This window comes from Jatropha curcas, chromosome 8 (assembly GCF_041381405.1).
Source record: "Jatropha curcas cultivar XTBG-Jc1 chromosome 8, XTBG_Jcur_1.0, whole genome shotgun sequence".
Lineage (NCBI taxonomy): Eukaryota > Viridiplantae > Streptophyta > Magnoliopsida > Malpighiales > Euphorbiaceae > Jatropha > Jatropha curcas.
The window spans coordinates 4,952,223-4,979,341 of record NC_143158.1 but is presented as its reverse complement, the minus strand read 5'-3'; the positions used below and the strand labels follow the sequence as shown (position 1 = coordinate 4,979,341).

At 35.9% G+C, this 27,119-nt stretch overlaps 1 protein-coding gene across 3 annotated transcripts; it reads right to left on the bottom strand.

The window, feature by feature from the left end:
- Window positions 1–951: 951 nt before the first annotated feature.
- Window positions 952–26,952, bottom strand: LOC105638290 (zinc finger FYVE domain protein). Of its 3 annotated transcripts, none has more exons than XM_089724609.1 (36): window positions 25,779–26,951; window positions 24,750–24,894; window positions 23,854–24,132; window positions 23,605–23,775; window positions 23,292–23,507; window positions 22,550–22,644; window positions 21,420–21,594; window positions 20,503–20,924; window positions 20,110–20,245; window positions 19,626–19,721; window positions 19,464–19,535; window positions 18,791–18,928; window positions 17,901–18,054; window positions 17,426–17,793; window positions 15,765–16,228; window positions 15,329–15,673; window positions 14,489–14,713; window positions 13,617–13,707; window positions 13,417–13,494; window positions 12,968–13,258; window positions 12,670–12,867; window positions 11,957–12,445; window positions 11,298–11,459; window positions 10,773–11,102; window positions 10,614–10,696; window positions 10,418–10,522; window positions 9,090–9,318; window positions 8,423–8,788; window positions 7,618–7,719; window positions 5,972–6,121; window positions 5,048–5,136; window positions 4,436–4,518; window positions 4,208–4,323; window positions 3,417–3,502; window positions 2,266–2,365; window positions 952–1,718 (listed from the first exon to the last, which is right to left on the bottom strand). In XM_089724609.1, the coding sequence occupies exons 1-36, from the start codon at window positions 26,723–26,725 to the stop codon at window positions 1,653–1,655; spliced, it is 7,662 nt and encodes a 2,553-aa protein (XP_089580735.1). In that variant the 5' UTR covers window positions 26,726–26,951; the 3' UTR covers window positions 952–1,652. The 3 variants fall into 3 exon arrangements, with proteins under 3 accessions (XP_089580735.1, XP_089580737.1, XP_089580736.1); XM_089724611.1 differs by having other exon boundaries at window positions 24,750–24,880; window positions 25,779–25,987; XM_089724610.1 differs by lacking the exons at window positions 952–1,718; window positions 2,266–2,365; window positions 3,417–3,502; ... (1 more) ...; window positions 4,436–4,518; window positions 5,048–5,136 and adding an exon at window positions 5,661–5,828 and having other exon boundaries at window positions 25,779–26,952.
- Window positions 26,953–27,119: the final 167 nt, after the last annotated feature.

Genomic DNA, 27,119 nt, shown 5'->3' with positions numbered 1-27,119 from the left:
AAAAAAAAAAACCAACCCAATACTTTATATATGATTAAACGTCTTACCCTTTATAATTTTTTTTTTTTTTTATTTTAAGGAAGAACTATAAGGTTTCAATTGATAATGATCCCTTTCAAAAAAAAAAAAAAAAGAAAAAGAATTTATTTTGGAGTAACTAATTGTTTACTAAAATGATAATTCTAGATATGAAAATATGAACTGTTAAAATAACAAGGAGAAGAAAGAAAGCGAGCATTTGATTTTTTTTTTTTTTTTTTGTACTATGGTGGACTATTACAGGTAATTTTATTTACATTATAAGCTGTTTCGTGAAATCATATTAACTAAGAAATTATCAGATTCATATAAAATAATAAAAAAGCGTTGAATTGTCGATAGATAGCTCTAAGATCTTGATACCTGTGACTACTCTGTTGAGCCAAATGCATGTCATTAACCCATATAAAATAGAGTGATGCAATCTGCTAGAGTGTTGTTGGGCATCATTTTACTCAATTGGATAATAGTATTGAAATATAATAATAATAATAATAATAATAATAATAATAATAAAGAAAATGCTTGCACGAGGAGATAAGGTCAACACCTATACTTCTTACATATTTTTAAGAAATAAAAGGCAGATTATAAAATTTTGTTTCCTCATTTGGAAGTTTTCAACTCTTAATGGGTGACATGATCCAAAGTTTATTTTATTTTATTTTATTAGTAGTATATTTCTCTTCTTTTCTTAATTTGATTAGGCAGAATTAATCAAGTCAATGAAATAAAAAGATAGAAAGCCACTTGTTTCATTTTTTTTTTTTTTTTTTGGGTTTCTTTTCGCATATCAAAAAAATAGCAGAACAGAATAAGAGAAAGCAACATCATTATTTTGTTCACAATAAGTTAATCGTCGTCCGAGCAGCAAGCATTAATAAGTTATTTGGGCAAATTAATACTAATATCTTCAGTAATAAACAGTGGCATAAAATTCAGAATCTAAGCAAAATAATTCAATTAATACAAGCTGTTTGGCTCCTAGTTTTGCTAGTTAGCATTCTCCACAAGTAGACAACTCAAATAGTTCTTAATAAATATAAGGAAAAATAAACATAATACCAAAAAATTGTTCAACTTATAGAGAAGAATAAATGTATCCTTTCCTTTGATACCAACCCCTTTCCTCGGGGCTCACATCTAGTCACAGCCGCTAATCATCGAAAATACAATGAAACCGAAAATCAGAAGCTCTTGCAGGACTATATATATTTTACATTAAAAAAAAAAAAAAAAAAAAAAAATCTCCCATAGTACCAGCATTAAACCTCCATGCAGGGCCAACCCCTAAATTCTACCTGCTGTTGCAGTAAATATTCTCTCTTATATTCAAAAGCTTTCTGTACGGAATCTTGATCAGCTCAAGGCTCATGCAAATTCTGACGCATTATCTCAAATTTTTTCCTTTGCACATCCTCTGAACCTGGTTACCTCATAAAAGATCTCAAGAAACAGATTCCAAATGCATCCGTTGCAATTATTGATTGCCACTGTTCGTGATTATCATCCTTAGATTTTTCAAGTCTGCTATTGCACTGCTCGAGTTGACCTTACCGTACTTAGTTTTGCAAACTTGAATTAAACGGGTATTTCTTCCCCGAACAACAAAATTACATATATTGTGCTAACCACTGTTTACACATATCAAGCACTGGTAGCGCATTTGCATGTAAAGCCTGCAAAACAGTAGGGAAATTATTCGAGAACTGATACAATATCAAGTGCAGAAAAGAAGCAGGAAAACCAAATCCAAGACATTTGAATGTCTCATTTTTCAATCCATGGGAAGCTTATGACATGCCACATGGACTTGTAAACAGCAGCCACATAGAATTCCCTGTAACAGTCTACATCGTATATTGATCAATCTCATATAATAAGGCAAGCGAAGGTGCCATCTCCTTGCAGCGGATACTCCAACTCAGAGCATCAAGTAGTAAAGACAATGGTTGCTTTGGTCAATAGATGGGTTTACTTTGGTTAATAGTTAACAAACAAAGCAGTGCACCAACCCATAAGTATCCAGCGCAACTATATCCACTCCCAAGAAGAGCATGGAAAGAGAAGAAAACTTCTTTGGTATCTCTAGGAGTCATGTCTGACTCTGAATACTTAAAAATTCTACACTTAATGTCCCGGACATTGATGTTCCAGTTCTGCAAATTTAAAGGTTATAGTGACACAAGTTCCTTGAAAAAAATGCAAGTCGACAAGAAAAATAACCTGATGAGCTACATATTGAACATCAGCCACACTTCCACTTCTAGAAGCTATTTGAAATGCACTTTTTAGACGACCGCAGACCACACAGGCAAGCACCTTCCTGCATAGACAACACAAGAAAATAGCAGCAGCCCTTATTGTATTAGTAATCTGAGGATGAAAGTATGTATTAGTAATCTTGGATGACAACTTTGGTACTGGGTAAGTTGTATCTACCAGTTGCTACTCTGACAATAACTAACATCACAAAGCATATTATACTAGATCAGACAAGTTACACCTCACAATGAAAACCAATCATTGCCTACTAATTACTGCAGAAAATAAATGGTACATAGAAAAAGAAGATGTCTGGGAAGGAAGTACACCCATCTGCCAAGACACTTGTTAACAAATAGCAGGTAAACCTGAACAATTTGGTTGAGATCAATGACAGGATTGTTCTGGAATCTTTTGAAAAACATTCTGCGGTGGCCATGTAATGCATGAAATCAACAGAATAACTTGAAAGAGAATACTAAAATTCTACTTTTTGTCCAAGGTAGAATTTGGATTGTCCATGTGATGAGCATGGATAAAGGATCACCCTGTTCCTTATAGTATTCAGTTTTCCTTTTCTTTTATAATTCACCTTTAAATATTATTTAGTTAATTAATAGCATGTACATGATGTGCACTTCTAAGTTATAGGGAGGTTTAGTTGTAACTATGGGCTGATATTTAATGATAGTTGTAGCCCTAGTCTAAATAGACTGAAGAGAATTTTGTAAGTGTACGTGTATCTTGTTACTATATTTTGTTTCATTCATTTATTTGAGGTGTTGGTGTTTCTGGGGAATTGGAGGGGTGGGGGGTGAGTTGTTTCCCTCTAGTTTAGCACCATTGAAACACAACCAATAACCATAGCATAATATATGATTAAACGACATTCCAGATTCTGGCTGCCAAGAGCAATGATGCATAATCAAGTCTTGAGGGTTGTCAATTTCATTGAGAAAGAAAGTTAGAAAACATATCTAATCAACCCTCAACAATCTTCCTCAAGAGTAGTACAATCTATACATGCTCATTTTTATCAAATCAAAATTTCCCATTTTTCTAAATTGATCTGAAGTTAATAAAGTATAGAACAAAACAAAAAGAAATATTACCTGTGACTGCTGGTTAACATGTCAATGAGACGATCAGGACGTTCTTTGTGTTTATTTGCATATACATTTATTGCAGCCCCCAAGACCTACATAATAATAAAAAAAGATGTAATTACTGTAAACATGAGCTTAGAAAATGTGTAGAAAAGAATTAAGTGGTAAAATACATGATAAATAATTCTAACATCAAGAAAGTGATGGGAAAGGCGCAAATCTTTGAGACAGAATTAGATTAAGAGATCCCCTTACCAGCTTTAACAATTTTCTTCTTGACATCTTAAGCTGATACCCGTGCTTTGTTTTATTTAATATTTCAATAGCTGACTACCATACAAGAAAATTAGTTCACACTGATCTCTGTTCTTCATCTAATCTGACCACTGGATAGTTATGACAATTGTGATGACTTTGCAATATTCCATTATCTAAAATCCACTCTAGTGAATGCATGTTATCTATTATTCTAGTACTAGAGTAACATAAGCTTTATGAATGATTGAACAAGATATATTTAGCAAGAGTAACAGATTGATGAGTACGCATGCAGTTATCAGTCCTTCAAATTTCCTTTACTCTGTGGCACATTGAGAGTTGTGACGAGGGAAACAGGCAGGTGACGAACTCACCCTACTATAGCAGATTCTTGAATAAACTTGTATAAAAAGCTCTTGTGATATTTCACCAACATTATACATTATATGTGAAAGAATGATAGTCACACAAACAAATGGCATAAACTCAAAAGGTGAAATTTCAAATATATTCTCTAAGATTTGGTTATATTATATTACCTGATCCCAATCGTCATCATCTATTGTTCCTTTTATGTTTCTAAAGAATTCTGTCAACTGGCTGCCCTTTTTTCTCTCAGCGAGAGACGCAGCAACACCAGCATATATATCAACAGCTGCAAGATGCAAATAAAAGTGTCCCTAAATGTTTGAAACAACTCCAAAGCTATAATACAATCTACCATGTGATAAATGTTAGATGAAACTGAGTCATTATGTAATGTCTACCTGGAAGATTAAATTCATAAATTACTTGAAAAGCCAAATCAAAGTTCTTCTCCACAAGCTTCTCTGCAATCTCACACCTCCTCCTGTGAAGCAACAACCATAGGAGATAAGAACTCCTCATCATTACATAAGGCAAGATAAAATAAATTAAGCATCGCGCTCTTGTATAAAACCTAGAATTAAATAATGAAATAGACAGAATTTCAACCATCATGTTATTCATACTTAATCAAGTCTTTTTGCTGGTACTGCAATCTGCTAATATTCCCATCTGATTTTCATAAACATTTCTTATCCAGATTTTCTCTACCCATTACTTTTATGATATCTTAGATGGTTTAGCTTTGAAGTTGCAATTATATTTTCCTTTCTTCTAACATCTCAGACATTCTTCCCATGAAATTAGGTCAAAACCCCATAAAAACCCCTTACCAATGCAGACATGAGAATGAACTGTAACTAAAGCACTTAACACAACAATCATAGTTCATGAAACATACTTGATGTTATACATGTAAAATTCTGAGCCAGAATAGTTTGCTACACTTAAATTTGTTCTTACGCTAGTCTTGCAATTAACTAATTAGATCTTATGATAAAGGAAGTACTGACCTGAAGGTTTCTAGATCATTTGGATTTCCAAAAAGTGAAAGTTTCCATTGTGGTCCATCTGGATCATTTGAAGACTTCACAACTTCCAGCTATCAACAAAGTCCATTGGAATAACCAAAAGAAGTACAGTTAATGGTTTATTTAGAGTGGAAGCAGCTTGAATAGGTTGGTTATTTTACAACTTGACTTGAGGGAAAAAAGTATGCATAATACAACACTATGTTCCACAACTACAAGCCACATTATTGATCTGTCTGTGGGATTAAATTTACTTGTAGCAAAAACCAACCAGGACGGAAAAAAAAAACACGAAACAATTATTTAAAGGATTTCTTACTCATTTTTCAATATAATTGATACGGAGTCTTTTACAGATAAAGAGAACTTTGAAAAAAATATATCAGTGAGATAATGATGCATGACTAAGAAAGTAAATGCAATTAAACTGTCTACAAAATTCTATATTCAACCAGTATATCCTAGTAACTGTTTGGGATTCCACAGTCAGAAGTTAAAAGCCACATCTATCAGAAAGGGTAAAAACCTCGTATTACCAAATTTGTATACTTCGGTAATAAAGTAAAAGCACAATCAACCAAATTCTTTACTACAATTTTTGACAGCACAGAAATAAATATTGTTGATAAAAACAATGTGACAAGTACACCTTGTTAGAACTATTTCTTGCAAGACAAGGAGATGTGCACGTCTAAAAAAGCTTCTTAGAAAGTTAGAAAATGTGCAGATAGTTCACATTCAAGGCAGTGCTCCACTGGTGCTTCTGTTCAAAGATTAAAATCAGTGTGCATGTCACATTTCAATCTTTCTAATTGAAGAATAAGTAACAACTGGATCATCAACCTCATTTACAAGGACTTTTGAACTTGCAACAAAACTTGCTCTGCAGAAGGAAAACATCCTCACCTGGATTGACACTCGAGCAGAAAACTTGAGAAGTCCTTCCTCAGTGAGCTTCTCAGAGGCACTCTTTCCTCTTCCTCTTAGACCCATTGTGACAAGTCTAGTAGACTCTCCACCTTTATTTCGAGCTGATAATCCTTCATCGAAATGCATCTGAACCAAAAAGGAAAATAAATAAAAAATGGAACAACCACTTCAAATGGAGAAAACTAACTTGGATGTACATATTAAAACAGAACGGTAGAAGGATTCATTTTCCAATGCTTCTCAGCAGAAGTACTGAAGCAGCATATGCCAGCTTTACTCGAGACTGATACTGACTTTAACTAGTTATTATATCAGAGGTGGTAATAATTCCTGCTTGTCATTAGTTATTGACCGATTTAGTCGGGCATTGCCCTTGATGTCATATTTAGATTCGCCAATTAATTTCATCAGGGGCTAATTCCCTTTTATTGTTATCAATGAAGTATTGAAATTAGAGAACACTATTTTATAAAAGATCCATTGAAGTACTTTCTGGTGACATGTTTAGCCCCTTAAGAATAAATTACTGTTACATGTATTTATGAAATGCCTTGAATAACATACACATATTAGGTGTAATTTTGGTAAGTAGGATCTCTACGCTAAGTCAACGTTATCTCATATTTATAAGCAGGGCATGAAATATACAACAGTACAATTTTTGGGAATTAATGTATCCTAGTTTCTTTCCCTTGTACAATACTTCCTAGCTCGGTTCTCATCAGTCTTATATTTAAATATGTACAGCCTCACATGTATATCTTTTGGGGAGAATTTTCCTTAATTTCTGTAGAGAATTTTAGAATTTTTATAGAGAATTTTGGAGTGTTTTCCCTCATAACAACACTTGAGAGTTCCAAACCTCAATTGGCTAAGCAATCAATATACTCCAAACATTGTGTTTCCTCTATATTCGTTCAGATAAGATTAAAACTAGAATTTCATAAACCTATCCTTTTTGTGTTGTTACATTGAGCATTTGGAAGAGGCTACGAGTCTCACAGCTGGCTCCCAAACTTGGAGGATTGGACATTAACTTCAGGAATTTTTTTTTTATTTAAGTACTACATTTGTGGTGGTTTTGGGTGTCTAGGTGAAAAGGAATTCAAGAACTGACCAACAAGACTATGTAATTATTCTAGAGACTGAAGTTTTTTTGTTTTCCTAAACATCGTTATGGAGTTATACTTAGAATGTCTGCAGGAATTTTTTCAGTTGATACAGGATGGGGAGCTATTTTGCTTTAATAAATAATTGGCTTTCGTTTAATCCTTTTAGAGCGAACCCTTTCTAACCATTCCTCTCAATTACTTTTGTCATTCTTTTACCAAAGAATTAATGTCAATCCTTCTAGCATAATGGTTGCATAAACACAAACCATTTTCAAATCTGCAGAACATTGGCAGAGCCAATACTCCAAAGCTTCTTTTTGTTTTTTTGGGTTGGGTTGGGGAAGGGGGGGAAGAAAATTTTTCAAAAGTTAGGGGGCCAAATCATGGAAAAAATTTACACTAAAAAAGTAAACTCCAAAAAAAAATTTTCAAGACACCAGAACCGAAAATTCCGTCATTGCTGCAGACAAAACAAGACAGATATAGCAAGAGTAATAGTATATCAGTTACCTTTGCATGTTCCAAGTGTGTAACAGCTTCCTCTTGTGAAGAGGAAGTCATGAATAATTGAATACAGCAAAGCCCAGCAGCAATATAGTCTTTCTTGATTACCTGAATAGTCAAGTAAATTTAAGTAAACAACAGATTGCACAAGTTCAATCACAGATGACTGAAGGCGATTGACCTATAATTATAAGATCAATATTACAATAAAATTAAATAAAACTAAAGTGGTTTACATTTTTCAATTAATGGATCTTGACCAAATCAATAAAACTACAGATGACACATGTTATTGACCTAAAGTACTTTCACTGATGACACTGTTGTCTTTCGTCTCGGGTACTCGTTATTTAATTTATAATTTTTTTATTTAATTAAAATTTTCTTTTACATGATTTAACATTATAGCTTGATTATCATTCCCTAAAAAACAATTAAACACAACAATTAATAAAAAAAAATAATATTGTAAAAATAACCTATAAATTTTAAAATTCTTCAAAGAAAATTTTTAAGCAGTCTTACAAGAAGAAATTCATATACTACAAAACTTCCACAACAGGGTTATAATTCAAAAATTCTATAGCTCAAAACTTCCAAATTAAGAAGACAAAACTTCTTCAATAGAGTTATAATTTTGAAGTAAGGTAGAACAAAACTTCCACAATAGGCTAATATAATTTTTGTAACATAATATTGGTTCAATTCAATTGCCCATTTGTAATCATTACTTCCGAATCAATTGCCTGTGAAGAGAACATCACACACGCACACACACACAAAGAGACATGAAAAGAGGTGTTCCATGTACCTGAAACTGGTATAGATAATTGAAATGTTTGTGAGTTTCACAATAGGTGCAAATGCGGGCAAGGGCTGCAGAAGTATGCTGGTGTACTGCAACATCCTCCTGTTTTGTTGATGCCATTCTAGTTGAAATCACTTCCTCGAGAACAGACATTGCACCATAACCAATACACAAGTCACACAAATCATCAATAGTCCCATAATCGGTTGCTAAAGGATCTGGTCTTTGAGGAGATGAAGATGAAGTTACTACTCCCATTGCTAAAGGTTGAGGAGGTGGGGGGATGCCATTCAGAGGAAAGAACAACATGCAGGCATCACTATAATGACCATGCCTGAACATAAATCCAAGCAAATGCTGACGAGCGTACTGCAAAGTTCAACCATGAAGGATCCAAGATTCTAGTTACCAGGTTCAAAATATAACACAAACAATTCCAGCCATGCAGCAAATACTTATCATGAATGTAAAACTGTACAGTTATAAGAGAGATTGTTTATTCTTCTCTGAGGTGTGGGATGGAAAATTTCTGTGCTTTAAAAAAAAATCTCACTGGCAGGATTGTGCACAAGCATAATGCACACGTGAAGAGAAAGAATACATACACACTAACTGCTATTTATGGGAAGCTAAGCATATGCTTGAGCATGGAGAGAAAGTTTCAGCTTACTTCTTGTAAATAATTAACGCACTCAACATAACGAGTGCTATCCAGATTGCTGCGAGGTCCATCTTCAAAGTCAGAGTTAAATGCAGAATTGTTATTTGTGGATTCTTGAGAACGCCTGGATCTTTCTGAACGTGGAAATGTAGATGGCATGTATAGAACATTGAGATATGAATCAGCAGAAAGTGAATCATCCAAGATTGTTGGTGCACTTCTAGCCAAATGTTCATACCTGAGGTCCAAGTCACTATTAGGAATAGATTGTACATAAAAAAAATAGATGAAACTACATTGTGCAGTTATCAGTTACCAGGCTTAATACTATGAAAAGGATAATATTGCACGCACAACAAACACCTAACTATACCAATGTGGCAATCTCAACAGGAATACCTTAAGCTTTCTATTAGCCTAACCAACGCTTATAGAAGGGAACTAGTCTGATAACTGGGATGAATTGTTTTGTAGGTAAACAAATCATAACTTATCTTTTTCTGCTGTTCCTCTAATTGGTAAACCATTATTCCAAATTAAACTTTCAATCATAGCACCACAAAAGCATGTAACTAGGATCATAATTATTGCAGCTGGAATATAGCTAACCTGCCTTCAGCTTTTACACTATTACTCTGCTGGGAGAAGAATTAGAAAAATAATTGAGAATAAACATAGAAGTATAGAACATATCATCACAAGTGTTTACTTTGTTCACCAAACACGAGGCTACATTTTTGAGAGAATGATCAACCAACACAACATCGTGAAGACCACTAAGGATATGAATGCTTCTTAAACCCCAAAAAGTTAAGTTAGAGCTCCGTGAACAATGCAAAGATTGTGATGAAACTCTTAGAAAAGCCGTATTGAGGTTTGTTCATTAATCAAAAGTGACAATAGAGACCACAGTACTTGAAGTTTAGATTATGACCATGAAACCATTCTACCACGAAACTAAACAGGTTATCTAGGACTCAGCATGTGCCACTACCACAAAACAACATAGAAACAATAACCACAGCATTTCATGATCTAAGTTAATCATCACTGAGTTAGAAATTGGGACTTGCTTCTTTTGACTTTATCCTTTAGATAAAATGTCTTGTCACATATTAAAAAGAAATGTTCCAAGCATTCAGTTTCCCCAATTTAAGGAAAGACAGAAACAAGCTTACTCCCAGTTAGCATCTATCCTAAACAATCTTTCAAATCACTCTATGCTAATTCTACCGCTTCAGAAATACTATTTATGTATGCATGCTTATGTGTGCATGTGTGAGAGAGAAAGAGAGAGAGAGAGAGAGAGAGAGAGAGAGAAGTTGCATTCATCTTACATAGAACGGACAGCTGACACATCCACTGGTGGACCTCCTTCCATTGTATTAATGATCTCTAGAATAACAGGGGCTGGGTCCCCCTTGTACAATTGAAGAGCTTGCCTAAAATAATAAATGAGAAAAGAATGAGAAATCCCTAGACATCCAAACTTACTGGCAAACAAAGCTAGAGGCATATATAGATTTAACATACTTGAACTTTACACGAGCTTGTGCATAATGCTCCATCCTTATCAAAGCATGTCCCCATGCATTCCACACAGGGAAAACATCAATCTGACATACGCAATAAATCTATGATCTCAACATAAGCAAGAAAGAGCAGCATGATTGATCTAGAAATGAAATCTACCTTGCACTTCTTGCAGGTGTACACAGCCATACTGTACTGTTCATCAATGATCAACCTGTCACGGAGGTGGGCGGATGACTCTTTATCAGCGATATCATCAAGAGATGCAGCAATTCCTGATCCCAAGAGGCTTTGAAGCAATTCAGCACGCCCAAGCCAAATGTCTGCCTGTGACAAAATTTCAGATAGCTCATCTGTGGACTGACTACCCACACTGGAGCTACCAGCATCCGACGATGCATCATCTGCATCCCTACTTCTTTCAGAATTACTAGACAGTTCACTCCCCCCAACAAGCTTCCTCAACAGGGATTTAGAAAAACTTAGCCCCTGTATGTGAACCAAAAAAAAGGTCATTATAATGACTGCTTTGCAACTCATGTTTGCATCTGTAGGCAACTAAACAAACAGCGCTGTGTCCTGTGAATGCAAGTTAAGCATAGCTGCTTGCTATCATTTTTGTTAATGATTGGCAACAATTTGTTACCACCTTATGAAAACTATAAGCATTGCCAATGTATATACCTGTACAAATGTCTCAGTGGCATGATATGCCCGGCCAATTGTTTCCATCGATGCATTCTCAGGTAACTGTTGTGAGCTCAATACATTCTTCATCTGATTCATGCACAAGTCCAGTGCGCTTTTGGCAGACACCAATTCATCAGAGCACAATGAAAGTAGAGCCTAGATATTAAAAACTAAAACCTTCAGTTATAAGGCATATGTGAAGAAGAAATAGTAAATGCAAGTAACCCTGTCAGTATAGAATTCTGAGATCATTGCACATGTAGGAAACGCATGAAATTACATCATGACAACAACTGGGATAAGTCAAATTATTATAGTACAACTTGGCAACTCAAAAGTCTGCAAATGCTTTTTACTGGAGAAGGATGATGCAAGATATTTTCTTCCCACAATAAATAACCAGAAATTTGCAGATTTACTACTCAAATATCAAGTTCATTTTTTGAAGCACACAACACTAATTGTGATGGGTTTCTGCCACTGGGCATAGGGACTATCAACTTCTTCCACCGTCAATCATGAGGAACCAAACCCAGATTGCAATATGGTTCTATTTGAATTTGCAAGCATTACTTCATCAAAATCCATTGCATATTTAAAGGCTTAGTTTCCAGCATACCAACAGATGACATTTTTCAGCGTACATAACATACCTTAAAAAGTATAATATCTGGGGCACTTTCATATCGGTGTGCTGCACGAACAGCTTCATCCTTACCAGCATCACCAGTTAGCATCCATTCCTCAGCAATGGAAACAGCAGGGAGCCGTTCTTGTCCATCAGCAGTATATGATGAAACCCGATCCTCTTGAATTCCAGCCATTGCCTCCCAAGCAACTCTCTCAGATGCTGGCAATCCAGAACTCTTTCTTTTCCGGTATACATCTTTAGCAGTATTCTTGTCTCCAGTATTTCGTGGGGCCCAAGAAAAAGCTCTACGAGCCTCTTTTTGCAAGTTACTTAAGCTGCTACTGAAAGATGACCTGGCTGGCACACCTGTTCTAGTTTTTGGCTTTGGTCTTGTCCCAGACACAGAAATCCGTGGTTCTCTAGAGGGAAAACTTATACTGACAGCAATAGCTTTTGCAGCATATGAAATAATGACACTATTATCTCTCAATGATGGGAATTCTTTGAGGATCTGTTCACAAATATTATCCCAAAAACGTTCATGGTGTTGATAAGGGAACTACAAAAACTCGTAAATATCAAAAAGCCATGATCTTATCTAAATGCAACATGAAGAACGATAAGCATCAAAACTTTGATTTAGTAATAGATGCTCACAATTCATAGGAGCCATATATATAATAATTAAAAAGAATCAGGAGTGCAACCAAAGAGAGTAAAGAAAAGTTAAAATACCAGTGCAGCAGATTGCAGCTGTTTCCTCATCAGTAGAACCTCCAATATTAGATGTGGGTGTTCATGCAAGGAAGAGCACCTCTGCTGCCAAGGCAATGGCAATGCAGCAAGAACACGGAGTCCTAAAGCCCATGAGTTAAGTCGAGCAACCTCAACATCTGACAGATTCCCATCTCTTCGTTTCAAGAAGAAGTGGACCTTCATATGACAAAAGAAAACTGTGAGCATAAACATTAAAATTGAAAATTGCATTAAGAAACCAAATTTATATCTAAAAAAGCCAAAGATTATTAGTTACAAGAAGTTGCTTTGACCGTAGGTTTGGCAACAGCTGCATTGCACCCATTGCGACTGGTAAAGCATCATCAGAATCACGTAGTGAGGAAAGAAATCGTGAAGCTTCTGCAGGACCTCCACCATTGAGAGGATCTGCAGTGAGAAGCTTCACAAGTTGCCGACCCTGCAATTCTCTCCGCAAATCTATTGATAACCCTGCACTCTCAGCCACTTCTAGAGCAGCAGAAACAGCTCCTTTCCCAGCTAATCTAAGCGCTAACCCTTCAGGATCTACCTTACACTCAGCTTCAACCTGACATTTCCAATGAAGCATAAATCATAACACAACTATAGAAATCAGAAACTATATATATATATATATATATATATATAAGATGAATAACCTGACATTTCTCAACACTTTTTGGTTTTCCAGATAGACAGTTAGATAGATATAGAGATAGTAATGACCTCTTGCCAGCTGCTATAATGATCATCTGCACTTAATATATGGTTGTATCTCTGCAAAGCTTGTCTCATTTGCAACACCTAAAAGAAGCCAAGCGATATTCATGGAAAAAGAAAGGAATTTTACCACTAATAACAGAAGAAAGACAAACCCAAGCATCCATAGAAGTTAAGAAAAAAAAAATTATGTATGAACCAAGTACCTCATCCCTAACAGGATCACTCTCTGGAAGATGGCAGCTGCACATTGTGAGTACATCTAGGGCAGCATCAAGTTCCCACCTATGCATGTACCTAGAAGAAAACTTGTACCAGTTAAGAAATAAGTATCTTAGGTGCGGGCATATAGTAGGGATTCACCTACAGTAGAGAAGAAATTTTATTGAGAAAGAACCAAAGGAAAGTACATTTTGAAGAACAAGGGACCCTCCTAAAAAACTAGCAAACAAATACAAGCCGGCACATAAAAACCTAGTTGAAAAAAGAAAAGGGAACATCCTCTAATCAAGTTTGAAACCACTCAGAAAAACAATATTTTCTAGTGGAACATCTTTCACAATCCCATACTTGGTACACCAATAAACTCTACGGTGTGGTGATTTCAGAAGCTCATACACTTTTACAATGAATGACTTTGACGTATTGTCAAAATTAGAGCCTAACCCTAGCAAAACAACAACCAAACAAAAATATTGCCATTAACAGCTCCAAACTTGAAATTTTCTTGCCTAATTTCAAAACCCAAGTCAGACATCGTTTCTTACATCTTTGCACCAAACAATATCTGAAACAAGCAAAAATTTAGATCATTCTTAGCACACCCAAGTTAGAGCTTTCGTAACCAAGAATTGATTTGTTAATCAGAAAGTGCCCGACGAATAAAAAAAGAGAACAATTCTGCTTCTCCACTATTGAAAAATTGCAGCAAAACACACGCTAGCAAAAACAAATTGATGGATGAACAAAGTAATATGCACTGTTCAAAGTGCACTATAATATGTTATCCTTGCGTACTTGCTCTTTTTAAAAAGTATTTGTAATGAGAACATGGGGAAAATCAGACATGTACACATACTTGAGGGCAAGTCTAGCTGCCAATTGTTTATTCTTCAAACGCAAGCAATACTGCCAGCTATTGCTCCAGATGCTTTGGCCTCCATAACCTTGAGGGTGTCCAGCAATTGGATGGTTTTCTTCTCCTCGTTCAATGAGTAGTTGAAGTAACTGGTCTGAGGCCCCATCCCGCAAAAATCGATCAGAAATTGCAAGAGCATCCAATAGTTTACCTTCAACAATCAATCTGTTGAAAAGGTCATCAGTAAGCAGCAAGAAGGCAAAGCAAATGACAAATAGAGAATGGAGAACAAATGGTGGGGACAGTTTATTTGAATGGACATGCATTACAGTTAGAACTAAAATTAGTGATTGCCCAATTTTCGCAAGAGACCAATTCTTGATGCAGTTGTAAAAGTCTTGGGATAGCAAACACCAGGGTGCAAATTGAATTCTTTAACCACCCACAAACAGAGATACTAGTGTCAGCAATCTCCACATTGCCATTCATGACCCCACTCTATTAGAAGCACAACTTGGCGGCCTCATAATGCGCTTTTCTCCAACCAAAATAAACTCAAAGCACCAGAAAAATTTTACATTAAAATAAAATACTCAGAAGTAGAAACTACAAAACAGTCTCTTAAAAGCTTATGGATAGCTCCCCTTTTGTATTCTTCTCTCAAGGATCACTCTTACTGTTTCTTTTATCATTCCTTGGCTCCAAATGAAAACTCATACACAATACTAAAACAAAATGACAACAAATTGAAGGTACTAACTGGAGAAGTTAACCATCCATATCCCCACTCCCCATAGAAAAGAGGATACAAAAAACAAGAAGAAGAAAAATACGTAATACCGCTCTACAGCTTTCTCATAGGGTTCTTCATTCTCCGAATCCAGGGAAAGATAGACTGTAGCATCAAGTTCGACACTATCAGATTTTGAGGAATTCTCTTGTGAATCACGAGCTGCACCGCTTTGACCACTGAGGTCTGGCAAAGCAGTTGAAATATTACTGCTACCAACAATATCATCAACTTCTGACTCGGTATCGCTGTCATTCCCACGAAGTCTCTTTATAGAAGTTCTTGCATCAGCTTTAACCTCGCCATTGTTATCCCTTTGCTTAGATGTTACTGCGAATTCCAAAACTCGATGACGGTTAGTCTGCATTTGTATCCATCGGTTCAAAGTTGGGAACCTGTTAATGTTTGAAAAATAAATTTATAGGTTAAAGAAAAACCAGAAACCAATAATGTGAAGGATATAGCAGTGATTTGATTGTGTAGTACCTCTCGGATTGATCAAGAGCAAACTCATAAAACAGTCGGTCAGTGTCAGGTGCTGACAATAATCCATCATCCAAGGGACTAGATATAGAAGTGTCACTGCCACTATTTAGGATACCACTCCCAAAAACACATGCTAACACAGCTCTCACTGGGGATATCTTAACCAAATGTTTAACAATGTCCAACTGAAGAGGATACAAAGGAACTCCAGGTGTTGCTGAGGAGCGACTATAGCAATTAGGTTTAGCATCTTTTGAGGAAGGGGAAAGCAATTTATTGTCCGAGCAACTTCTAGGGCAAGTAGGAATGACAGGAATGCATGCCCATCCATGACCAGACCGTGGTGGAAAAACAGGAGGTACACATGCTGATATAACTTCATGGACAAAATCAGCACACATAATGTCAGCTACTTTTCCAGCTGCATCAGTGCTGCCTCGTTCAAATACCAGACGAGTTAGAAGCTGCAAAAGACACGACAAGTTAGAAACTGCAAAAGATCAGATGAATTAGAAGCTGCAAAAGACCCAATGAATTAGAAGCTGCAAGAAGTAATGGTATAGCATGACTACATCTCTGATGAGGTGGAAGCTAAGGTAAGCTAAAATTCCAGGTCCAGTTCTGAGCCAAATATGAAGGATAAAAATATAAAGCAAAAAGAGAAAATTGGTTTCCATGCCAATTTGAGAATGGGAAAAATTAAAATTGTTCCTGAATTATAATCAAATTAACATATGAAAACCTTTATTTCAAAAACTAACTATGAGGTCTCTAACTTTTGATTTCATTAACACTTTTGTTCTTTCGTCCAAATTAGCCTTTTTTTACTGTCAATTGACTAAGAAATTGATCCCTAAATTATAGTCAAACTAACTATGAGATCCCTAACTTATGATTTCTGTTAACACTTTGGTCCCTCTATTATGGATGGAAGGACCAAACTGTTAATAAGCTCATAATTTAGGGACCTCATAGTTAGTTTTTGAAAACAGAGGTACTCATGTTTTAATCTGATTATAATCTATGGAGACCAATTTATTTTTTCCCTTTCAGAATTAAGATGACACTTTTGTTACATAAGAAATTGCTTTTTCAAAATGGAAAAGAAAGAGATCAAATTTAAATGATTGGGTTAAAATATTGAACTGATATCATATAAAATTGATGAAGAAGAATAATGGTGTCACCAAAAATATAAAAAAAGAAGGGGCCGTTATTATGTGCTATATTTAGTATCACTGTATTAATAATCCTCAGATTCCATCTACTTCCTCCTAACATTCACCTCAAAAGTGTGATGAACGCCAGTCAAATAGGTATATGATTCAAAAAGTAATAATTCCTCTGCAAGTTCCACAACCCCCATATAAAAAATCACGGTAAGTAGTCCCACAAGTTTGATTGTAAACAAACAAATCCACACATTTTCAAAAGTTTCACGTCAATGGTAATGCTTGGCCCCATATTTTTTCCTACAAAATAATCAATGTATGATTTTGCTTGTATATATAGTTAGAGTTCTATATAATGTTGCCCAAGTACTTTCATGGCTTCGTTCAGCCGCTAAATTATAATTGAAGAATAGGCACAGTAAGATAAATGAAAATGAAAATACTTTGACCAAAATAAATAATCTCAGTAAAGATGATAGAAATGCTTACATCTTTAGGCCACTCATAAACAAGAGAGAAAAAGTTGAAATCATGGGTTGTATCAGTCCCATCAACTATGTCACCGATTGCAGCAATATGGAGAATAAATTGTGACAGATATGTTGTAGGCTTAGAACTTAACTGGCCAAAATATCTCTTCCCAGCATCTTTTAAATCATAACCAACAGAGTGTGTGCTAATTTCTTCACCTGCTGGACTTGATGGAATCTGTTTAACAACTTTTAACCCAAGCCCAAGAACCCCATCCTTATCAAGATCGGCCAAAACTTTCCGTTCCATATATTGATGATCACCTTTAATCAAATTTAGCTCTGTTTCTTCATCAGCAATAGCCCTTGCAAGATTATGAATCTTACCTGTGATTTATGGGAGAAAGATGCATCAGAACTGCAGGAACATCCACAGTATAATAATAAGAAGGTATAAATCTTTTCCAGAAAAACTATTCAAAACAAAAGGGTACCACTAAGAAACTGCCTCTTGCCCTTGTGAGCATCTTCAATCATCTGATGAAGCATAGCAAGAGCACGTTCCTTTTGCCCCTGACGAATCAACTCCTTTGATGTTGAAATAATAACATCCCCAGATAAAATTGCTTGGAGACCAGGATTATCATCCTGAAAGAAGATATCAAGTCATGAGGATGATTGGGATCACAAACAAGGAACATTTTCCAGCATGTAAACACTAAAGCATCCACCAAGGGAACTCTTCAGGATCACAAGGATCAATATCCATATACAACATTCCCCAAGATGGTTCACGGTACTTCTATGGATAGCATTAGATTATTTGCCTACATAACAGAAGTAGAAAAATAAAGATTACAAGTGACAAAGAAAAGTTGTATTTGAAATTTCTTTTTTCTGTTCAGGTAGGTCAAATAACTGGTAAATAAAAAATGTTCAATTCCACCATTTCCCATCCTCATTCTTCCTAACACCCATTGTATTTTTAAAATTTTTCTTTTTTCTTTTTCATCTTAAGAATTTTTTTTTTTTCTTTGTTATTATTTTTAGATGCATTGTTACACTATTTATGTATTATTATATTTAATATATTTACATGATATATATAAAAATAATACTAATAAATCATAAATTTATAGTACATATTACAATTAAGCCTTAATCTCAAATTTTATAATATATATGTGGTCGGGTTCAGATGGGTATTACCTGAATTCAAACTTAATTCGGGTATGTATTCAGGTCGGGTCAGGTGCCCTATGTTGGGGGGGGGGGGGGGGGTGGTTGCGAAATTGTCATTCCCAACAATAATTATCAGCCTAGTAGCCAAAATCAATAAGCATGAATTATTTATAAAAATTATTCAGCCTATAAATTAACTTACTTGTTCCAACAATTCGTGCAGGCGCTTTAGGATACGTCGTGAGACCGAAATAATTCCCACTTCATGGATTTGATCCCAGTAAGTGTAGCCTGTTTTAGGAGAACCTCCTGGATATATCTCAGATAACATGACTTGAGCCTGCTTGTGATACAAACAATGCATAAAAGCAAGATCAAAACCAAACCAAAGGAGCCAAAGAGGAGTTGAATGCTATAGGCAAACAGAGAAACCAGAGAGTTCAGCTGCAATTCTTATAGCTGGAATACCTTATATGCAATTTTCAAGTACTTGAGATTATTATTGGTTCGTAAGGAAAAACAAGGATTTTTTTTAATTTATTGGCAAACAAACATTTGATTGGATAAATAGCTTGGGATACTTTGAGCAGTTCACAGGCAACTGATTTAATCTCATTTCATCAAGAGGGGAAGATTATATGTGAAGAATTTAAAGGCAATATTTCCACTGATAAGAAACCAGGGAATTTGAAAAGTTAATCAACAAGTGAAAACTGCAGTGGACAAGGAAGATAACAAAGGGAACAATATTGCCTTAGCTAGGAAATTTGAACTTTTATGCACTGCTTGCAGAACTAAGATATATATGAATGTCAGAGGTAAAAACAATAAACACAGTAAGATAAGCTTCAAGTTCATAGGCAGGTAGGCATTGCCTGATCCAAAAGTTGTTGGGACATATCTCCCGACCTTGCACAAGTTGCCGCAATATCAATACATAGAAGAACCTGGGAACAATTACAAATGCGTCAGTCTATACAACTCTTTCACCTGAATTGAGAAAGGGGGAATAGAATACAAGCATCGAAAGCACTTACTGCAGCCAAAGGACCTAACTGAGAACGCAGAGAAGAAAAATCTAAGTCTTGCCCTGATGAGGTTCCATCAGCAGCACGAGAAACTGTGTCTTCTACCTGGTAATGAAACAAAACATATAACCATCAAAAGGAAATTTTGAATAAAGAATCCTCGGGCAAAATTAATGGAAAAGTTGCCTAGATAAATGATAAATAATACAAAAGAAATAACAACACAAAGGCCTTCTTTTAAGCAATAAATTGCACCATAACAGTATCGCAATAGCATCTGAATTTATCCATCATAAATGACATAACATTGCCTTCTAACACCTTCAAAGCAAAGGTTATGCAACATTCATCCCAAAGAATTCCATACTCAGAAGATACTAGAATAACTTGTTAACTTCAAAGCAAAGGTTATGGAACATTCATCCGAAAGAATTTCATACTTAAAAGATACTAGAATAACTTGTTAAGCACAACAGAAGAGCTACAGACTCACCAATCTGGATTCAGATGCTCTTCTGAAAGCACCATCAACCCATTCAGCCAATTCAAGGGTAGCTCTATCTTCTGCTGACAATGAGAAACGATGAACTGCTTCTTCCCCAATGTCATACTTTGCCCTTTGCATGCAACTGCAAAATAAAAGAGCATCACATACCTGCATCAGATTCAATCAGAAAAAAATCTATTGATATTAAATATGCATTCCCTCCACCATGAATACTATCATTTCAGTTCTAATACATTTACATCATGTAAAAGTGACTCAGTCCAACCCTGGTCAGTAGAAAAATGCAGCAAGTCATACTCTGCAAGATATCACAAGTGAGAACTAACTTGTCTGTATATGCCTTAAATAAATGTTCAGAAAAGAATTTACTAAATTTACAGGTTAAGTAGCTTGGATGGGGCCGCACGTAAGACAGTCAATGCCTCTTTCCACTTCCACTGGCGCTCAGATAATGGTAGAAGACGCTGCAAAATTGACAACCTCCATTGCCAATCTTCAATAAAATGTTTAGCAATGGATATTCTCCAATCTAAAGCCTGTCTTCCACCCGAATTTGCAGTATCATTTAATGCGTGCTCTTCAATAATGCCAGGTGGAAGGTTGCGATGCAAGATATCGAGCAACAATCCTGTGAAAGAAATAACCAGTTCGTTTCCCCCTTCACATGTAGTGACATTGGTAAGCTCCCAAGGACATGCAGAGTGTGATTCAGAATTGCTTCCTGGTGAGGCACAATGCGTCAAATTGAGAGAGATATCATCCATATGTAAAAGTGAAATTATAACATTCACCATCAATATCTGCATCATTAAATAGAATCAGCATTATACAAATATCCCAATGAGTAAAACTAGAAAAATAACTTTTTAATGCTACCGAGAAAGGAAAAGGACTGGATTCAAATATCAAATTATTTAAATAGCAAACATACCATAGCAGCAATAAATTGTTTTTAATGTCAAGTACATTGACAAAAGAAATCATTATTAATCTTTTAAAGGAATCACTTATAAAAAAACAACACAAAGAATTTTATTACACGAGTTCTTGATAATATTACTTCTCGTCTCTAGAAAAAAATTGCAAGATGTTCAGACAACAGAAGATATGTGTGCTTGGTGAATTTGCAAGGACTTGATAGCCTCAAGACAAATACTGGAATGACCACTCATCTGGACAACACCCACACCCCTCAAAAAAAAAAAATAATAATAAATAAAAAAGAACACAAAAACACACACTCACAAGAGAGAGAGAGAGAGAGAGAGAGAGAGGAGAAGAAGAAGCAGCGTGACCTTGCGTGGAATATTTGTAATTGCCTCCAAATGGTTCTTCAGATCTTTCAAATGGCACAAAGCTGATTGATGATGACTCTCTTTTTCATCATTGGTAGACCTTTCCATTATTCCTAGGGCGAGAATAATAGATTCCAAAGCATAACGCATGTGCATAAGTTCAATGTCTTGCATCCTACCACAAGATGGACTAGATGAGTGCAAAAATAACAAAAGGAACCCAAACAAGAAAATGAAGTTGGCGCAATGAGATGATCATTAAAAAAACCAAGGGATGCATCACATGCATATTGACTTTGCTGTCAAATACACAAGAACCAGATTCAAGGGAAACAAGAACATAGACAAAAGAAAAAAACCATAGATATATTATTGCAAATTTTCATGCAATGTGGAATAGATTAAGAAATTTTAGTGAATCTTAATGAATCTAACAGGGCGGCATGCATCATATCCGTAATTGGGTAGGTCCATTTGCCAAAAACATATGAATAGCATAATGTATCTAAACCGGGCACGTACAAGCTGCCAAGAATTCTGCATGACATACGATAAGAATATGCAATTACAAAGTTCTCGATTTCTGAAGCTATAACCCATAATAGTCAACACCATGATGAATTGAATTGCATCCATGAACAAATTATACCTATCATCCTTTCTCTCTACTTCTTTTACTTTTTGTTTCAGTTACTCTCTCTCTCTCTCTGAAGGCAAAGTTAAAGCACCTACTGACACAAAGGGATATTCAACTGTGCAATATTTTATTAAGAAATCCCTCCAAAGCAAGCATCTATTAGCTCAAGTACAAGGAACTTGTAAAAATTCTTGTAAAAATTTAGAAAACACAGGTCAAAGGTAGTTGCAATATCTTTGTCTGGTACGGAGGATTGAATGAGCAAACACTCTGCTTCCTCCCATTATCACATCCTGAACCCACTAAGCGAATACCAGCCTCTCAGATCTCAACTAAAATGCAGTATTAAGAACAACCAATCCTGCTTTTTAGTATCTTTCAACAAACATGTACTGCTATCCACGCTCATCAAGTGGTCATAAAAATTAAGTTAGGCCAACGCATGTACAATACCTAATATCACAATGAAATAACACAAAATCCACCTACAGACCTTTTCCAGGCTGATACTGTAGAAGCAATTGGCTGCATACTTATTAATTCAATGGCATCCTGGAATTTTATGATAGGAACAACATCAAAAAGCACCTACAGGAAAATTTTTCCACTTTCAAGTCAATATTTGAACAACTTGAATAAGAATAAATCTATACAATATATGTTAACTCCAGTTGCATGATAGGATAAGCAACAGAAGTAAAATAGTGTTGTGCAGCATCAAGTATTTGTCTTACAAATAGGACAACAGATTTTGAGCACAAAAGGCTACTGTGAGTTGTAATCGACATATGAGAAATAAAGACAAGAAATTGCCATTCAGAAAACCTTCTCTTCCTCTCTCTTTATTTCCCACTCATCTTCCTATCTCAAATTTCCTTCACTTCCTCTAACTTCTCCGTCCCCAAACACTCTAGTTACCAGGTCCTAGAAATCGCATGCCACTTATAACTGAATCTGCTATAATTATACTCATAATGATCATTAAAAGAGGAAAAGTGAAAAGCAATCACAAAAATGTCTAATGTTTGATGATGTAAAGACAATTACACATCAATAAAGACCATATATTACAGCAAAAAATATTTTCCTATCTATGAAAAAGAGGGAGAGAATATTTTTATTAAAAATTCCTTCTTAACTGTGCAGAGTCTCCCAACCAAATAAATAAATACGTAACTCAGATTGGCAACTAAGACTGCCAAGACTTTCCAAAGTATAGTGTATGAGAATCTTACAAGAAGAGGACTCTGAACAGAAAGCCTTTCCAGCACGAAGTTTTCAACAAAAGGTTCTGCTTGATTAACTTCATCTCCAGAAATTATTTGTTGGTTGCCAGACAACAATAATGAGGACCTTGAATTCCATGCTTGACCAGAATTGACACATGCAACAAAAGAGGCAAGATCAAGCTGATAACATAATGAATCACACAGATGTTCCACACAAGATATCTGTCAAAACCACAAACATGAACCAATTATTGTTTATCCTTTAGACAAATAAAAGAATATACCAGGAAACATAGAGAAGGCAAATAAAGGAAATTACCTCATCCATTTGATTACTGTATAGTGAAGATTCTTCCAGTCGAAATACTTGCGATTTACTAGAAGTCCAGAGAAGTTGCATTAATTTTCTTCGAGCTGTTGTCTTGCCAGACAACAGATCCCAACCCATCACAGCTACCAGAGGCCTAAGTCGTGGAAATAACATAAGAACCTGGAACATGAATCAGTAAATAAGACGTGCGCTGAAAACTCCAATTTTTAACTGCTAAATGTAAGAGTATGCACATACATTGCTAGCCTCTTGAAGCTGCTCCCTCTTGACAGCAGAGAGTGCCATATCCATGATACATTCGAGGACATGAAGTCCAGAAACACGGGCATAATGGTACATGTCTCTCATGCAAAAACTGACAGCAACATTCAAGGAAGAAGCTGGATCAGTAGAGTCTGCATCCATTCTCGTTTCTTTGAGATATTTTTGAAAGCGCTCCAAAGGAGGTGGAATCTGGCTGTTGTCAAGTGTTCGAGAGGTTCCAATCTCCTTACGGAGCAAGTCATCCTGGATAACCTGCAGAAACCACCTTGTTCAAACCAACTTATCCAAACACAGATTATAGCATAAATAGCATTAGATGGAATCAATAGATATTCACAAAAGTAACAACATATTCCCCTCCTCGGGATGAGATCAAACGCTCATTTAATTGACAATCCATCATTGAATGTATCAAGAAATAATTAAGGATGGTTGCAGGTATGCATTCCAGTAAGCAACAGTATCAGATTCTAAGCAGCTAAAAGATCTTTTGGGAGTTTATGTAGTTAAGTAGCCAAGATCTGCCTCCTTCAAGAAAAACTAGTTCATATGTCGAATCCCACTCAAGCTTGATCTAAATTTGAAATTCTGAAACGAATTGTACAATTACGAATGGAATATCTAAAAATTCAGAAAATAGAAATTTGAAAGTGGATTGAGTTCACTTTAACAACCAGCCTTTGATATAAACTGCCAAATTACCAAGTAGTTGCAGTTGCCACACAGTTTAAAGGTGTTTTGTGCATCATATGAGGACACCAAATTGAATTCTCAAAATCATCGATTAGAACATGACATCCACCTAAAAATCTTGCCAAACAAGAATTCAACCACTACACTGCCTATAAGAAAACAAAATTGAGTATTACCTGAATTATTCCAACAATTTGTCCACAATTTGACGAAAGGGCCTCTCTATAAACGCATAGCAACTTTTCTTGCATGACTCCCCGGGAGTCTCCATATTCTTCCCTTCTTGACAATACCCTCACAAGGAGATCTTGCAAAACCGTGCTATTAGAAACATCAAAAAGGCAATGTGAATAAATATCTAGAAGATGATGAAGAAAATATGCAACATATTCACATATTCTATCCAAGTAGAAGGAAAAAATGGAGTGAAACATCAGAAAATTATCTAGATAAGTTTCGATCCGAAGAGATCAGTGTTATCAATAAAGACCTCCAAAAAGAATTCTGTGGCATAAAAAACAAGAGTTCATCATGAATGAAAACAGGCAGAAAAATACTAAAGGTCCTCCTTAAATAAATGGAAGGTACATAAGAAGTAAAAAGGAGGATATAACCAATGAAAAAATGTTGCATTAAGAAGACTCAAACTAAGATACTAAAAATTTGATTCAAGAAGAGAACTCCCTGAGAATTTTAAAACAAATGAAAAGAATAAGAAACAAACGCCAGGCTAACAACCAAGGATGAAGTATCTTCAATTGTCATCCAGTTATACATGGAGGAAATGCTCTACAAGCATATCAGTATAATGCCTGTAATCCACAGCCACACAACGGTTCTTCCAAAATAAAGATGATGGTTTGTTTTAAGTGGCAAAATCAACTTTTGCAATAACAAACACTCTCATATCTTCTGTTCCAAGAGTCACTAGCATAAGGTGTGTTGGTTTCCTCCTATCTAAGCACTTTCTGAGAAATGGTTTTGTATATTTTTGTCTTCCTCTGCTTAATTACACAATTACAATTCGTACATGTACATATACACTCCCGCCCCTGCCAATTGCGTTCAGTTAACAATGATGGAAACCGTATAATTCAGTTTATTTTTATTCCACAATGACACGGTACTACATGTAAGAACATTTTCCAAAGGTAATTAAGCAGCAGAGTAACTTCCATTTCAAAGCCAAGGCCAAATAGACATACCGATATTCAGCCTCCTCCACTCCACGATCAAGGTAAAGATAACGAATGTGAGAAAAAGCTCCTTCTTCATCTCCTACCCCCAAACACTTCTTCACGGCGTCTAAATGAGCTAACTGAACACTTCTTTGAATCAAAGTAAGCAACTTTGTTGCCTCCTCCTCATCCTCAGCAATATCCTTCAAAATATCCATGCTCACCTTCTCGTCCCTCCTCACGGTTATAGCTAAACCAGATTTCTCAACCTCATCGCCCTTCAACTGCTGCTGAATATTCCAACACAACGCTTCAAAAACATCAGCATGTTCCAAAATTGCCCTTCTCAAACACATAATTTCTCCTTCTTCAATAGAAGGAACAGCGGAACCCGCTGTTCTCTTACTCCCCGGGGCCTCTTCATTAACAGTATCATCACTATCCACTCTAATATCTGGCTTCAATCTCTTCACTCCCAACTCCAAAACCTTATCCAAAACCCGCAAGCAATCCCCCAATTCATCACTTCCATCCTTCAAATCCTCGCTCCTACCCAACAACTCCTCTTTCTCACTAAAATCATCATTTTCCTTCTCTCTCTCAATGCTCTCTAAGTCCACATTCTTGCGCATGCTCTCTGTCACCATGTCGCTTAGAACTTGAATCAGTAGAAGAAACTCCGCGCGCAATCGCAAGATACCTGGATCGAAACTCCATGTACGTGACGTGGAATTACTGTATTCTAAAAGCTCTAGGGTTGATAGATAGGTGAGAAGAGAAGGCGAAGGGCAAGATGGTGACCAGAGAATGTTCTCGAAGCGACCTGAGTTAGCTACTAGAGTTTGAAGGATTGCAAGCGCTAGTTCAGGGTTTTTTGATCGGAGAGCTATCAGAATAGCTCGTAATGGCTCGAATTGAGCTAAGTGGAGATGATTCGCGGCTAGGCGCGATAGTAGCTCGGTTTCTTTGTCCATTTTTGCAGTGGATTCTTATTACAAGTTCCGATCGATCGTGTTCTTTGCATAAGAAAAACGTATTGATAGCAAGGATTGTGCCACTTTGAGATTGAAAAAGACAGTAGATTTGGATTTCCCTCTTTTTCCAGTTTTTTTTTTTTCGGTTGTCGGAGAAGAAACGGGAAAAACCCGATCGATGTGGTTAATGCTTAATACTTGGTGTTGATGGTTATAGCAAGAGAAATGATCAGGAAATGATGGTGGACTGGCCTATTTTGAGTTGAGTCTATCAGCCTGAAGGTACGGAATATGGGCCAGGCCCAAAACAGCTCGCATTTCAGATCTACTATTCTGTATTCCGCCCATATATATTTCCCGGTAACAGGATACAATTAAAGAGGAGCATTGGATT